This window comes from Colletes gigas, unplaced genomic scaffold, assembly GCF_013123115.1.
Source record: "Colletes gigas isolate AHSC1104 unplaced genomic scaffold, ASM1312311v1 Colletes_gigas_Sc00010, whole genome shotgun sequence".
Taxonomy (NCBI): Eukaryota; Metazoa; Arthropoda; class Insecta; order Hymenoptera; family Colletidae; genus Colletes; species Colletes gigas.
In genome coordinates this window covers 4,833,325-4,848,862 of record NW_025106639.1, presented here as the reverse complement: position 1 = coordinate 4,848,862, position 15,538 = coordinate 4,833,325, and the positions used below count along the sequence as shown (strand labels likewise).

At 46.2% G+C, this 15,538-nt stretch overlaps 1 protein-coding gene across 1 annotated transcript; it reads right to left on the bottom strand.

The window, feature by feature from the left end:
* Window positions 1-366: 366 nt before the first annotated feature.
* Window positions 367-1,433, bottom strand: LOC122397912 (GS homeobox 1-like). Its single transcript, XM_043397409.1, has 2 exons — window positions 1,172-1,433; window positions 367-1,106 (listed from the first exon to the last, which is right to left on the bottom strand). The coding sequence occupies exons 1-2, from the start codon at window positions 1,431-1,433 to the stop codon at window positions 367-369; spliced, it is 1,002 nt and encodes a 333-aa protein (XP_043253344.1).
* Window positions 1,434-15,538: the final 14,105 nt, after the last annotated feature.

The window sequence follows — 15,538 nt, the reverse complement described above, 5'->3', positions numbered from 1 at the left end:
TACGGCGAGGAAGGTCGTCGTAGCTAAATCATTAAACTGTCAAATTGTCGTTGCCGGTAGAATCTGCTTCGGCGAAACTAAATGATTAAATAACATATTCGGGTAAACGTTTAAAAATAGAAAATCAATCGTGAAAGGGCAAATTATCATGGAAGGTATTCAGATAAATTCAAACGATCCATTTTATTCCCCTTAAATTAATATTAAAAATATACAGTGTCATTTTTCCATCCTTGTTCTTTCGAATCGTACAAAAATATATCTACAAAATTTACAAAGCGCTAGTTTATTTACAATAATATCCGATAGCCGTTAAAATCTATAATCCGGATCGTTCTTTTCTACGATCCGTGCACGTTTTATTCCCTACGAATTAACGATTCTTTCGACGGTGTGCTTGGTGCACTCCACGTTCCTAAACACAGGACTGACGACGCCATTCTGAATCGCGTTCCGATAAACGTACGTCCCATCGATTCGTCTCCTTTTGTCGTCCGTCGGGTCTCGAGCGTCCCCGCTGGACCTTTTCGAGACCCTGGACAAATTGTGCGCATCCCTCTTGTAACCGGGACGATTTAATTTCTCCTCGGCGTCCCAGCGGAACTGCGGGCTGTCCGACTGATACGCGATCGATTGCTCGAAACGATCCACCGGCGGATCCGAGGATTCCTCGTGGCCGATCGCATCGACGGGCTTCTCGAGTGCTTCGACCTTCTCGTTCTTCAACGACTTTCCAGCGTCCTCCTCTCGGTCGCATTTTCTGGACGACTCGTCGTCGCAGCCCTCCTTCTTCTTGCCGCACGTTCTCAGACAGCAACACTTCTGATTCTGCCCCGCGGGCAGATCCTCCTTCTTATATTTCACCCGGCGATTCTGGAACCAAATTTTCACTTGCTTCTCGGACAGTCTCAAGTTCGTCGCGATCTCGATCCGCCTCAGCCGCGACAGGTACATGTTCGACGAGAACTCTCGCTCCAGCTCCAGCAGCTGGGTGCTCGTGAACGCTGTTCTAATCCTCTTCGAGCTGCTGTTGGTGGAGTTCGGGGACTTCGGTGGTGGCGTCGGGGTGCTGTTGCGCGACGGCGACTCGCTCGGCGCAGAAACGTCTGAAAAATCACGGTTCGGTAACACGGAACTCGCGATCAGCGACTGTATTGTATTCGATATTTACCTGATAGTCTACTGGCGGAGGTGTTCAAAGGCGACGGTGGGCTCTGTCCAGGAGCAGGCAAGGCTCCGAAGGCCGGAGGACTGATGGGAACCGGTACGGGCATGGTGGGTGGCCTGGGGACAGGCCTGATCGGTTGGTAGCCCAATCCCAGGTTGAAGAAGTTGAACATGTAACTGGGTAATTGGTTCCCGTAGTAGGGCAACGGGTACGCGGGCGGCGAATTGTTGCCGATCAGGGAGTCCACCAGGAAGCTACGCGACATGTTCGTCACGTGTTAACTTTTTGTTTACAGTCCTCGTTTAGCGTGCACACTGGTCTCGAAACACCAAACAATCCCGCTAATCACTGAAGCATCGACGCGCGGATTATCCCATCGATTCACTGGATTTCACTTTTTCAACGACGCAAAATGGCGCCTCCGGGAGACGAACGGACGCGCTAGATCTTCGCGACACGACGGTACACCGTGCTCTACACCCTGCAGGACCACGACTCAAGAATATATACGGGGTGCTAACTCCACCCAGGGGTTGGTTTCCTTCGGGGCCCCTTTTGTACGGGGCCCCGCCCTTTTCCAAGGGTGCCCCCTTTCAGTTCACCCCAACGGAACCGGGGACCAAGCGGCTCGCTTCCCCTGGGATCGACACCGAGTAGGGCATTTTCTCGCAACGCTAATTCGACGGGTGGCTAATACGTCCGGAAACTTTATACTGCGCCGCGACTACCCATCCTTCCACTATTATTGGCCCGCGAGCCAACCCCTGCGTCGTTTGCTCATTATTTTCAGGCCTCTTCTTCTCGAAACACGACTTTAAATCGATGGAAACGAACCTCAGATTCTTTCAGAAAAAATAAACTCTGATGGTTATTATCTCATTGATAACACGAGTGATGTTTGCTTTGAGATCGTCGACAGTTCGTGGTCTGTTGGAATTGATGAGAAAAAGTCTAATAGTTGGGTGATGGATGTTCTGTGTCTTTTAACAGAAGCAACGATGAAGTTTCAAGTGTAAATGCAACTAATTTTTATTCCCTATCTGAATCCCTGGATGTTGATTTCCAGAAGATGGAACGCCATTTTCGTCGACTGAGGAGAGGAACAATGGGGTACGCTTTTCTCGTCGTCGACGATAATCGCCTAGATTTCTGCGGTACGTGCTGAAGAATCTGTACGGTCAATCAAGATAAGCTTCTGAGAGGAGTTGATGCAGGTTTCCAAGGCGGTTAAAGAAAGTGTCGCTAATAATTTTCAAACGCGAAGTTAAATTACTTTTGAGAACACTTTTTTGCTGATCCGTCGGCTTCGAGTATAAAATCTACCATCTTCGTAAATAAATTTTCAAACGTCCACTACCAAGTCGATGATGAATGAACGAATCCATAGAAGAAGAAACAACAATACTTGAAGATGTGAAATCGAACAGAATTTGTATTATGAATTAACTAGTGTTCGTGACGTGGAATATGCGTTTCCTCGAAACTATCAAAGAAAAATATAATTCACGATAGAGGAGTACCTCTCTGCTGTTTTAAAAGCTTGCACAAAACGACAGCGTACCGAAGTCGTTTGAGAGGTAATTTCGTTCCCCTCCCGCATCGATATTCAACAGCTCAGGAGATCCAAATTGAATCTCCAGTCTACCTGAGGGGCGGCCGCTCTTTTCTTTCCTTTCCATTCGACGATTTGCATTCGTGGAAAATGTACCGCCCGGCCTCCGTGTACTTTTCTAACGAGATTTTGAAGCACTAATCTCTCAAATCGGGAAATACAAATCGAATCATTCGTCGATTCGACAACAAAACTGTTAAACAGAGTTCCGTTCAAAATACTCCCGTGATTAATAACTCCAACGTTCATAGACAAATATTGGCTCAAAGTTATGTAAATGCTGTAAAGTTCATAGCCTGTGCAACGAGAGTTATAGATCTGTCGCGAAAATCTACGCAATCTGTGGGACTTTTTCGCGATGGAGAATTCAAACGATCCCAGTTATGCGACGGATAGGGGTGGTCTGCGTTCAATCGTCGCCATCGGGAGAGACACATGCTCCGAGAACTTATTGTCGAATTGTCCCCCGGTTACATAGTCCCGAAACTATGCCCGCGGATATTAAATATTTCCACGGAAGACACTCGGCTCGGAAATTGCCGATGCATCCGCGTATCGTTTCCCAACCGAGTCCATAAAACAAACTACTCACCGCTGCGCAAGTTATACCGAGCCCTGTATAGACTTATGAAATGCAAGTTTGAAACGCGGACTGCAACTTCGATATTGAATCCTTGAAACATTTCGGTTCGAGAGCGGCGGGGCTTACCGATAAAGCTCTTTGACATAAACGGAACGATATAATACTGCATGATCTGAAGACGTCAGCAACGCCCTATTCGACAAACCGCAAGCATCATACCGAGCCTCCTAAATACCAATAATTGTTGTAATTGAACCACGTCTAAACGATTAAAATTTATCGACAGACTATATTCACCACCGACGAATTGTTTCACCTCAAATGTAAAACTCAGAGAAATTATTGTTAACTCGAAATTAATTTGGAACGGCGTTCCCCCTTTTTGCGAGGACCCTCCACGTATTATGTATTAAAGAAGTGGGTTTTGATCAAATTTTAATCCGTTACTTTTCGTCGTGCGCCACGGGAGAGATGGAACATAAAACGGGCCATGAAACGACAACGTTTTGGCATTAAACGATTTAACCTAGTGCCCGGTGCAGCCGAAACGCGGCTGCATATGCGCGCACGGGTGCAAGTCGCAACAGCGCCGCGGTCTAATTTCTTGATTATTCGTAGGTGCTTTATCGAGCGTGTCGCGAACGGCGCCCACGGTGCTCACAAAGCGGAAAATTAATATTTAACGTGAAACGTCCATTCGGGCCGACCAGTATCGCTATCGTCCACGGTTTCCACTTCGTCATTCGTGTTAAATTTTCGTGCGAATGGACTCCCCGGACCCCCCTTTCGCACCTGCTGCGCGACCGACGAAAGCAGTTACAAACTCGCACGAATTGTCCCGTTCCACGGCCATAGTTACAGTCACCTCTGTGTCATTAACGAGGTTTCCCTCGAGTGGTATATTTACTTCCTGAACTGTAACTTTCGACTATTAATAACCGCGCGATAACCGTACGGACGATTGATTCTCGATGAAAATTTGTCGACTCTTGGAAGACATTTACAATGGAAAATTGTGTTTTAAGAAATGAGAAACACTTGTTTCCAGAAACACCGGTTGTAACGGGTGAAAGTCGCGGTGTTAATCGCCCTACGATGCCTCGGGAGCACGCGAAAGATCAGCGAAAACACGTCCGTGATTTTAAACCCCTAATAACGCGACTAATCCCATTACAATGTTACCAAGGCAGCGCGAGGAGGAGCGTGGCCAGACCCTCGTATTAAAAATCTGGGTAACGTTATCTCACGAGCGGCTCGTGAATAATACAATGCGCATCTCTCTCTCTTTCAGCATATGTCCGGCGTATCTGGCTGATTCGAAGGGTTGCCGCACCCTCCGCGAGGGGTTGGAACCACCCTTGGTACGCTCACGGAACGCCACAAACACACTCGCGTCGTACCGCGCTCGTACGTTCACGTGCATCGTTACCAAAGTATCTCGAATGATCACCACCGAAGGATATTTTAATTTCGCGCACGACCCCACCTTGGACCACCCCATTGGCTGGCCCTTTTATTTGGGGCGTGTCTCTCCTCGAACGGAACTTCGAGGACACCGCGTACTCCCAATACAGCGAGGAGCACAACTTAACAAATACCTACGCGTTTCTAAAACGCATTATTCTCGTGGAAAGTAACAATACAGTAGTCGCATTTTTGATACTTCGAACGTTCGTTACGTTCGTTACGTTCGTTAATGATGGAAACTTGGAAGCTCGTGGGCCGTGTACACAATAGTGAATTGAAAATCGGAGGACATTCTTCGTTGGATCGAATATTAATATCGCAGTCGGAATTCGCGGATGAAGTTTCTCACGTAAAAGAGTACAATTTACGAAGAACGAACGAGGGATGAAAATTCGAAGTCGATATAATTGGAAAACTTGCTTCAAAGCGAAACGTCAGTGAGCGAAGTAACTGGCTCGCGTTTTATGTTGTTTCTTCCTCGAAGAGAATTTTCTACGATGGTCCCGGCACTGTTTCAATTTCCCCCGTCCGTCATATTCGCGTGCCTTCGAAGTTTCGAGGATACCTAGTCTCGGATAACGAACAGGTAAGCAGCGGGGTTTCCAATTTTCTCGATTCGGGAAACTTTCGGCCCGTCGTGTTCGCTGGAACAAGCGATCCTGATAAAATTTCGTCGTATACGCCGCGGACTGAAAGAATGCCGGGAGATAGTTTTCATTTCAACTTACCGAACTCCGGAGACCGCGTAACGGGACTCCTAACCGGCGCAATTTTCCACCCCAAACTAGTTTTCTTTGCTGAATCGCCGAAGCCTGCGATTGCATGTACCATATTAAACAAATAAGCGCACCCCTGCTTGTACCAGGTGAAAATAAAATGAATTTGTTTGATGAAAACATCCAATAGAGTCGATAGAAGAAGTCGCCGGTGGCGTACACACGTTGATCCTTGGAGATGAACGCGATAAAGCGTAACGAATAATGACGCAGGCAGACAATAACCCTTAAGATTCGACGAAGAGCGTAATCGTGTTCGAGGAAGCTTCGGTGGCTTCGTCAGAGACAGATACGCACGAAGCAGAAGGAGAACGTCGTTCGGGTTCGTTCCGCGGCGATCGATCCCGTGGATCGATCGAGTTTCCCCGATTGGTGAGCGGTGAAAAGGGAATTGCGAGATCGATGTCGTCTTCGGTAAACTTACTCCTTTCTGCCCCATTATTCGGCTGGTTTCGTTCCCTTGGTCCCGCGCTCGATCTCGAGGCAACGAACCGAAATTACCTCGGCTCATTTCACCGGAGCAGAAAAGTGCATTCTTAGGGCAGAATGCAACCGGTCCCAAAGGAGCATCCCATTCAGGCCAGACACAACCCACGCTATTGGTCATCTATAAAAGGGCCTCGGTGAAGGATGAAGGGGAAAGAAAAAAAGTTGGGGAAAAGAACGAAAGAAAGAAACGGTGCCGGGGCTCGGGCCAAATAATCATGGGAATGGCAAATACGATTTTGGATCTTCGCTGTCCCTGCCACGCGGAGCAAATAATTCGTCCATAGTCGGGAAAAGCGAACTTTCGCCAAAATCCTTTATTCCTCCTTTAACCCCTTCATTGTCGAGGACGTATCCGAACGAGCCATCGCTCGCAACAATTTTCTCTTTTATTTTCTTTTTTAAACTCCGATCGCCCGGAACCCTTCGCCCGAGATGATCGCGGAAGGGTTTAAACGAAAGCTCCTCGATCCATCGTACCGATTCGTCGATCGCGAATGTTTCGTTGGAAATTGTTCGAAGCTCGAACGTCTCGCAAAAAAAGAACAAAGGAAACGTAATTAGAATTCAGCTACTTTCCAATGGTGCGCGGGTGTGTCGAGTAAACTTAATAAGCCATCATTGTTTTCTCCGAATGAGCATGAAGTACTTGATGTAAATTACCTCGTTAGCCCTCTGACCATGGCGCGCTTGAAATTAAACACGCTCACGGAAGCTGGGACAATTATTATTCTACGTTAGTTTACGGAACGTTCTACCATTTTATGTAAAAGTTAATTAAAATAAACAACGTCTGTGTGTTAAAAATTTCGAAACATGGTACGACGCATAAAGCATTACATTTACTATGGTACTTTTTGCGTTCTCCTCTGCAGTGTTTTCTGGAAACAACATGTTGCAGAAATAAAAATATCATACACTATACGCTATAGGGTACCCCATTTATCGTGACCAAAGGAGATATTGTTTCTTCCATGTTTATAAAAAGGAAGAAAATCGTCTTTTTATCGTTTAGCTAAGGGGTTTACGCGACCACGAAACCAGTTTTGGTATTCGTCTGGCCATCGAACACACTCGTAAGTTCAAAGCGTGTTACGTACTTAGCGATCCCCAACTCTCGTCGAGCTCGAGAGTCCGCAACTCGATAATCCAGCTGATAGGGCACGATCGTGTGGGAGTTCCCGCTTCCAGAGGAACAGGCTCGGTGTCCAAACCCGCGTGTATTCCGCGCAAGAAATAATATTGTCCGCGAAACGGATCGTTCTATTATAACTCCGCAAAGTTTCCACTGGGAACTCCGAGAAAAGAAGGATCAATTTGTCCAATTAACACCGAGCGCAATAAACGGTCGAAGCTACCACGAGCCCTTCGAGGACCTCGATAATTACAGTAGAGACTTCCATAGAACGTTGATGTAATTCGATTGTAAAAAAAAATAGAAATTAATTTCGTTTTAATATTTTCCGTTGGCAGAGCACGTTCCAAAATAGCAACGACAAAATTCCACAAAGCGTCGCGAGCTTTTGTTGCGGGTATTGAAAAACATCCCTGTTCCAGCGTATTGTCTAAAAAATACACAGCGATAATCGATACAACTGTTTTCGGATTCTTTTTCCAGGAATATCGCGCTACAGAAAAATGTCAAAAGTTCTATTTACCACGAGGGGGGGGAGCAAAAGGGTTCGCGATGTTAATAAACTTCGTAGATTAGCTTGTGACGGGGTTTCGTAGCTCGGAAACTATGTATTTGGCCTGAATCCAGCGCGAGCGTGCATCGTTGACCTTTTTGTCGGCGGCCAGAGTATTGTTTCGCGCGCTATTGTCGACAACAATAACCGTTCCCGAATCGCGATGATCGTCCTAGCGTGAGTTATTCGATAATTTCGCTGGGTTACGCGCCCTCTTTCCCTCCCGGTTTGGTTCGTTCCCTCGCTCTTGTTCCACCGACGATCGTCGTCCTTTGGCTATTTCCGTTCTTGGTACTGGTGTTTTGACACGCGCCAAGGAGCCTTCAGGAATAACGCAGTCAGATTCGGATTTGTCGAACGGTTCATGGATACAGCACGGTTTCCTGCACACGGTGAATCGGCCACGATCTTCTTGTTCGCTTCATAATTTCTCAACGGCCGGTGAGAGTATCATGAGACGTAATGATCGGCCCGTCAGAAGGTTAAGAGACTCCCTGTACCTTTTAGCTCACGGATAAAGGACCGCTAAGCGCATTTTCCCTTCGAGCTGTGACTGAGAGAGCGAAAAATTCACCGGAGGATTCTCTTCGCGCGTACGTTTCTATTTTTTTTCTTTTTTAAATGACTTATTTATAAATCTCACGGTCCGGAGAATCACCAATGAAAATTCGCTGTTTTTAACAAAGATCAATGTACATTCGTTATCACGGTATAACTATCCACGATTGTTATCGTACTCCACGCATATTTTATGCGCCTAACTTTTCAGTTAAAGGTATAACGATGGAATAATAATCCGCCCCGTCGTGTTCTTTGATGTTTAAAATCCGAGACGAGAGAATGGAACGAGAGAATCGCTAATATCGCTCAGACTTCTTTTAAATTATTCATGGGCGTTCGGTTAAATCTCGCTGTTTGCGCCGTGGAACAAGGTAAAAGTAAGTATCCCGTGCCGCCGCGTGCTTTTTTTCGATCCATCGCGAACGAAATAAGAAGAGTTGATGCAGCGCTGCTTTACGATTCATCGTGAAACGGAATTTTTAAGGGGATTCGAAAAGGACAGTTAACTCCTTTTGTTTTTAAATACAGAAACGTTTTCTGTTCCCGCGGTACTTTTACGGGGAAAACATCTGAGAACTTTCTCGGCGAATTCTTTAAAATATAATATAAGTTCTGCGAAAACAATTACTTCGGTACATTCATTAGCGAACTTTCGCAAGGTGAATAAAACTTGATATTTGTAATACATCGAGGATGAAAATTTAAATGATTTATGCTACTTTTATCGACGAATCGAGAAAGTTGCTTGTTTGGAAAGGGATGATTAGATTGAAACGAAAGCCAATTTGGCGAGTCGTGTTCCGTCGGCATCAACGACACGAAACCAGGGCGGTCTGTCGGAAGCTATTTGCAAACGAGGAAGACCGATGGCAAAGTTTACGGAACAATGTAAGATTTAGAGCAGCGTTCGGGGACCAAAGGGCTCGTATTTTATTCAATGCACCGAGACCCGGCTGCCTGGAAGTTCGCCATTTTCCCCTACCCTTAAGCAACAACTCGAAAAATGAACTTTCGATGACAAGGCGATACGAGAACTATTCTTCCTCGTCGATGTTTCGACCCGCGCCCCTCAACGTCTACCATTTTATAAATTCATCAGGCCTGCCTGGGAAAAGGGTGATCCCAAGATCTTCCCTCGTTATGCCGCTTTCCTCTTTGCTCGATAGTCAAACGAGCTCTATTATAAAATAAGCGTAGAAGCCTCGCGCAAAGGAAAAATGCAGAGAACTTTTCGAAAATTCTGATTCAACGCAATTAACTGTTGAAAATCGTGGAAAGTTTCCGCCCGGAAACCGCGAGAATATCGTTTCTTTAACCGCCGCGTGGCGCAAAAGTTGGACCAACCAGCGACAATACGACGATGATTGCGCTGCGAACTCCGTCGTTTCGATAATTGCAGAAAATCGTGGCTGAAAGTTCGCGTAAATGCCGAGGTAACCAATTCGATAAGAAACATCCCCGAGACTCTATTGTACGCGAAACACAATTGCACCCTCGTCTCCTCCAATAAATAATCGTACCCTCCTTTATTTATTTTAATACGTTTTATCAGACGATTCGAACGCGGGAGCGGGAACCTGGATAGGGTCAATCCGTTCCGGGGCGGTATCGCGAAACTTCGTTCGTTGACTCGCGCGCGCGGCACAATAAACGATAGATTGCGTTGTAACTTCGTTTCGATGCGTGCCGCGGGAGCCCGCTTCCGATCACGTGCCGCATAATAAGCGCGTGCCGGGATAATCATTCCTGAAGACACCTCCTGATGAAGGCTACCGTTCTAGCGCTAACGGGCGCATTGTCGTGTCGCGTCAATCCCATGATTAATCCCATTATCATGGCCAGGCACGGGTTCCACGGCCGCCCGTGCCGCCGCCGGAACCCAATAAAGCCCTCGTGGCCGCCGTGGCGCGTCTTTTCGAATCGCGAAACGTGCTTCGAAACGCGAAATCACCAATGCGATTAACCCTTTCCTACACCAGACCGTTAAAGTTGCCAAAATGTGAATCGACAAGAAAGAAACTTGTCATCGATGTGTTGCACACATTGGAGGCTGAGTGGCGTAAAATAAATTATCGTGCAAACCATAATTTACCAGCTTGATTTTGGAAACAATAGATTTAATGGCGTTTCGCGACGCTTGCTTGGAATCGCCCTGTACATTTCCCGATCATCGTATCGATCAAGCGTATTATCCTAAGAACAATGCTCCCTGTGGGTGACAAGCGTCGAGCAAATATTGATGAACCCTCCCGAAACGCTATCGAGAATGTAAAATAATGGCCGTGTGGAAATAATTATTGTCCTTGACACCGAGCTGGCCCGGAACCAGCCAGGTGCGCATGGCTCGCGTTGGTCCATAGATTCCTCCCCCTCGGCGACATCGAATAAGGGAGACGGCACGACACGAGTCCATAAAATCCCATAAACATCCCCAAGAATCTACCCGACGCGGTTGGTAAATCGAGCCACTGAATGGAATAAAATATCGCTTTTTGCGGCAATTTTACGGCAATTTTCCGATCGGATGAAACCGCTCCGGCGCCAGGTGTCGGGAAAAATCTCTGTCCTCTGCCTTCCTCCTACCGTTTGTGGAAGACGACGATATTTTCTGTTTGTCGGCCCGTTCTCGTCGCTCTTCCTCCAACCAACGCCTCTGCTCGATTAACAGTCGACGTCGACGGATGAGCAGTCTACGTGGTTTCCACAAAAACAGGTACGAACGACAATGGGAGGGAACGCGTGTCTCGATTGTACGGCCAATGGTCCGTAATCGCATTCATCGAAAAAGGCAAGGACATTTTTGATACGTCGGGGTTCATATGAGTGTGCATTAAGCATCTCTGTGAGTCACCGTCGAAAAACACTCGTAATTCACGGGACTACATGCGTTCGCGATATTATTATAAATGCGATGAAACTGAATATTCGACAAAGACTTATATCTAGCTCTACGGATGTCTCGTGAAAATGTATCGCGGAAAAATTGAAAAAAATACATTTGAAGGGATTAAAAATGTAATCTGGATTAACGAACACGTGGAACGGGAACTTATTGCTAACGAGAGGTGCCTCGAGAATAACGACAGAAATACGTGGTAGAGATAAAACACGAATTCTTCTCTAAATCATTTCCCTCGATATTTCGCTAATGGACTTTAAATATTGTTCGAGCCTTGAACTATTTCCCGCGAAACAATTCCCCTCCGCGCTTGTAATATTTAATAAAAGCAAACCTGCAACAAATATCGCGTGGAAAGCGTTTCAACCGTGAAACGACTAATTTGTTTGATTTTTAATTGCAGGATCCAACGGCGCGACACGATTCGAAGAAGCAACTTGATCACGCGGTAAAGAAGCCTGCTCGTTTTAACGCTCCCGAATCGTTCCGGTGCAATTTTAAACCATAAAGCGTTCTGGACGTCGCTAAACCGTTGCGCGATTTATTGGACCAATTTCGCCGCCAACGAAGGAGCACAGACGCTAAGAGGAAGGAGCAAATCGATAACAAAGAGTTGGTAGGATTTCGCCGTTCCTAAAACACGGACGGAAATTTAATTTGGCCCCGTTACCAGACTGCCTGGGGGTAGAAGGTTGCAAGCAACCGGGCCACGAAATTTGGCGGAGACGTTTGTCGAACCGTAATACGAACTACCGATTTTATGGAAAAATAATTGTCGACAATTGTAATATTTTGCAAGATCGACGGTTCTGAAAACTCACCGAGAAGATGGTGCAGTTTATGTTCAGAGAGCTGAAGGCAGCTTTGCAGGGAAATGGAGGCCCAATAAAATATTAATATGACACGGTGTAACCAGCAGCGTTAAATAATAAAACCGGTATCTTTTACGACATGCGACGATCTACCATAGCTCACGCGACTAGGGAAATAATTCTTCCGAGAATTCTAAAATTCTAAGATTATTTTCTAGAAAATAATTACGTCGCTGTGTCTCGAAATTTTTATGGAACGAGAGGGAATAAAGGATATGGCAAGACCGGGACTCGTTCGACAATTATTTAACGACGCCGGGGGGCGAGAATTCGTACAAAGGAACTGAAATTAAATCGCGGTCATCGGGGTCTCTCGGATTCGTCGCTAAAAAGGAACCGGGGGCGGAAAGTTCGCGCGAGTACGTTAATTTGCGGAAATCCCTGTCGAAAAGCTTTCCCCCGTCGGACGGTGTTTCCTTTGTACCGTTTAATTTTCTTTCATTTAGCCGGAGCGCCGGTGAAAACAGGAGGCACCCCGTGCAAGCGACTACTTAACGTTTCTCCCCGTTGCCGTTAACGCGGATCGAATCGCTCGTAACGTCGACAGCGCTCGAGCCCCTTTTACCAACGTAAACTCGAATGACAGAGAGACACCGTTTCAGCGAAAGCATCTCGATATTGTGCTCGAGTGGCGTCGAGTGGCGGGCAGGGCTCGTCTTTAGTTATGGCGTGTTAGTTACGCAATGCTTACTTGGCGATAAATTATGTCCCGCTGCAGAGGAGACGCGGATGCTGCGACAACGTCGAGGATCGATCGAATTTATTCTCACGATCGCGTGAATCCGCAGACGACGCTAACGACGGCATCGGTATTTTAAGCGGAAACTCGATACCGGTGAAAGTTGTACAAAAATAGATATTATATTTCGGTGCTCCTATTCTGGATCGTTTGTTCGAACATCCATCGTTTCAATTTCTCGATAAAAAAAATATAAGTTTTTTATGGTGCGTTCAAGGTGAAGTTTGAACGTTGACTGGCGGTTCCGCGAGTTTGAACGAGCGTTCGATAAATCACCGCGGGGCGGGGATTCGTCAAAGCGAGCCTAAAATAACAGGTTCGCGGGGAAGAGTAGCGAAATATTGGGTTTTTTGATCGAGAAAGTCGGTTTCGGGGGTGTGCATTCTATCTAGCGTACTTTTGCGTGAAATATCGGCATCGATGTAGCGCGGCGACTTACACGGTCCGCGGTAACGAAATCGTCCACCGAAAAATATGACCGATAATTCGATTTATCGAAACGCTGCGACCCCGTCGGCCGGCTGGGAATTTGATTGAACGAAGAGCAATCGCGCAAAAGCGTTAACCGTATATCTTTTGGCCCGTGACAGGCGTCGCTGCGTTCTCGATATCCTTCCATTTCCTGATAACCGTCGTTATTTATGTTTAAAACTGCGTACAGCCGTGACCATCACACGGCAGAGCATCCATTATCAATCCTAACAGAGAGACAAATCTGTCGGTGTGAAAGAATTGCCAGACAATAGCTTCGAACGTTCGCTTTTCTAGCGAGACCGAGCGGTTCTGTGTTTCGAGCAAATTAGCGCGAATATCGGGAACGGGAATGGAAAAATAATATTTAGAAACGATTTTGCTTTTGTGGCAGAATAAAATAGATTTCAGCCACGAGCTTTAATGCGAAAAAGAATCGGGCAATTTGGGAAAGAAAGGATTCTGAGAGAGTTGATGGCACCGAAATTCAAAATTCAAATACTCCGTGTTGCAGAGACAGGGAGGTCTGATAAAGCGAGGAATTTTATGCATGAGGCAATAGAGGTGTAAAGCCCACCTTTGTGTCATGTTGAGCCAACCGGGATTCAATGAGAAACGAAGTGACATGGTCGTATGTATAAACGAGAAAAAAATATATATTATGCTCGAAACCAAAAACTTAAAAGCTTACGAAGAAAGATATTTGGGACGTGATAGTTACGAGAATCAAAGTATCGTGTTTGTGAAAAATGATTGTGCCTCGATGATGTTTGCTTGGGAGGGCAGGAGACGTATCGCGATATTATAGAGTATCAGGCAAAGAGAAGATTTTGAAGGATTCGGGTGTGCAGTCCGTGAGAAACCGACCATTCGTGAATGTTGAAAAGATTCGATTCAACTTTGGATATTGCATAGGCGGTACATGCAGCATCAAGTACTACAAAGAGGCGTGTGCCATCGGTGTACATACTGACAGCAGAATTTATAGCGACGTGGGATAGCTCAGCGATGCATCAGTGTCGTATTTATAGAACGGATAGAATTCATTCACTTAACGTTAAAGTTTATTCGAATATCGCAAGATTGATAATGGAAGACTCCGCCGTGCTACTAGATCGCGATACATCGATCTCTCGCCGACGAGGCCGCTTAATTAAAGAGAAAATCTTGTCCTCGTGGACAGCGAAACGCGTTCGTCGACATTGACGGTTAGCGGGTCCGACGATTTATCGAAAGTTCCGCGATTGTATCTCCGGTTACTTCTCGTTCGACCAATAAATCCGCGGGCTTAGCAAATCGACAACCCTCCAATAATTAATTTCTCCCGGGCGCGCAGTTTACTCTGTGTCTGCTCGCCGGACGACCAAGTCTTCGGATGAAAGATAATACCGGTGAAAATAATCGATACGTATTCCTTTGCGTTGTCCCGTCGGAAATCTTAATTATAAGTTCTTAATTAAAAGCTGGATATTAGTTTCCAGATAATAACGGCGCGTTATCTAGCGTCATTGTTTAACGAATCGAGTATTCGGCGAACTAGTTGCTCGAGGAATCGAAAAAAGCATAGACGCGATCGAACCTTGTTCTTTACGGGTCGAGAGAAAAAAGTGAAAAAGTAACGCGTCGAGTTTTGTCGTTTTGTGACGGGACCCCGCGCAAACGGTGCTCTAAATTTATCCTTTCGGAACCATCCACACGCAATCTAGAATCGGTCTGCATACGTAACGGTGTCTATTACGAGAATGGAAGAGGCGCAATATCGTCTGCCAGCGAGCGAAGCTTTTATGGCACGTTGCCAAACCGATCACGGACCGATCCTTTCGGAAATGACATTCCCGTGAATTATGCGATTGCCTTCTCAGACATATGCCACGGGTTTCCCTGTATTAGCACACGAACCAACCGCGATACGCGGCCTCCCCGTTTAACTTAATTCTATTGGCAATCTGGCCGCGCCAAGGCACACGTATTACCATTCGCCTTATTTGTTCAGGCCGCACGGTCCTCCTTTCAATTCCGCGACGTAATCCTCCGATATATGAGTCTCGTTTGTAACTTGTAATCTTGCTCGAAACGTTCGACATAATTCAGAATTAGCCCCGCACCGTTTCGATCTCGCATTCGCACAAAGAACTCGGCGAAAATGATCGACCGATTTCAACGCAAAGCTACGTGTAAGATAATACTCGGGAGGATTCCATATTTTGGAATTTAAA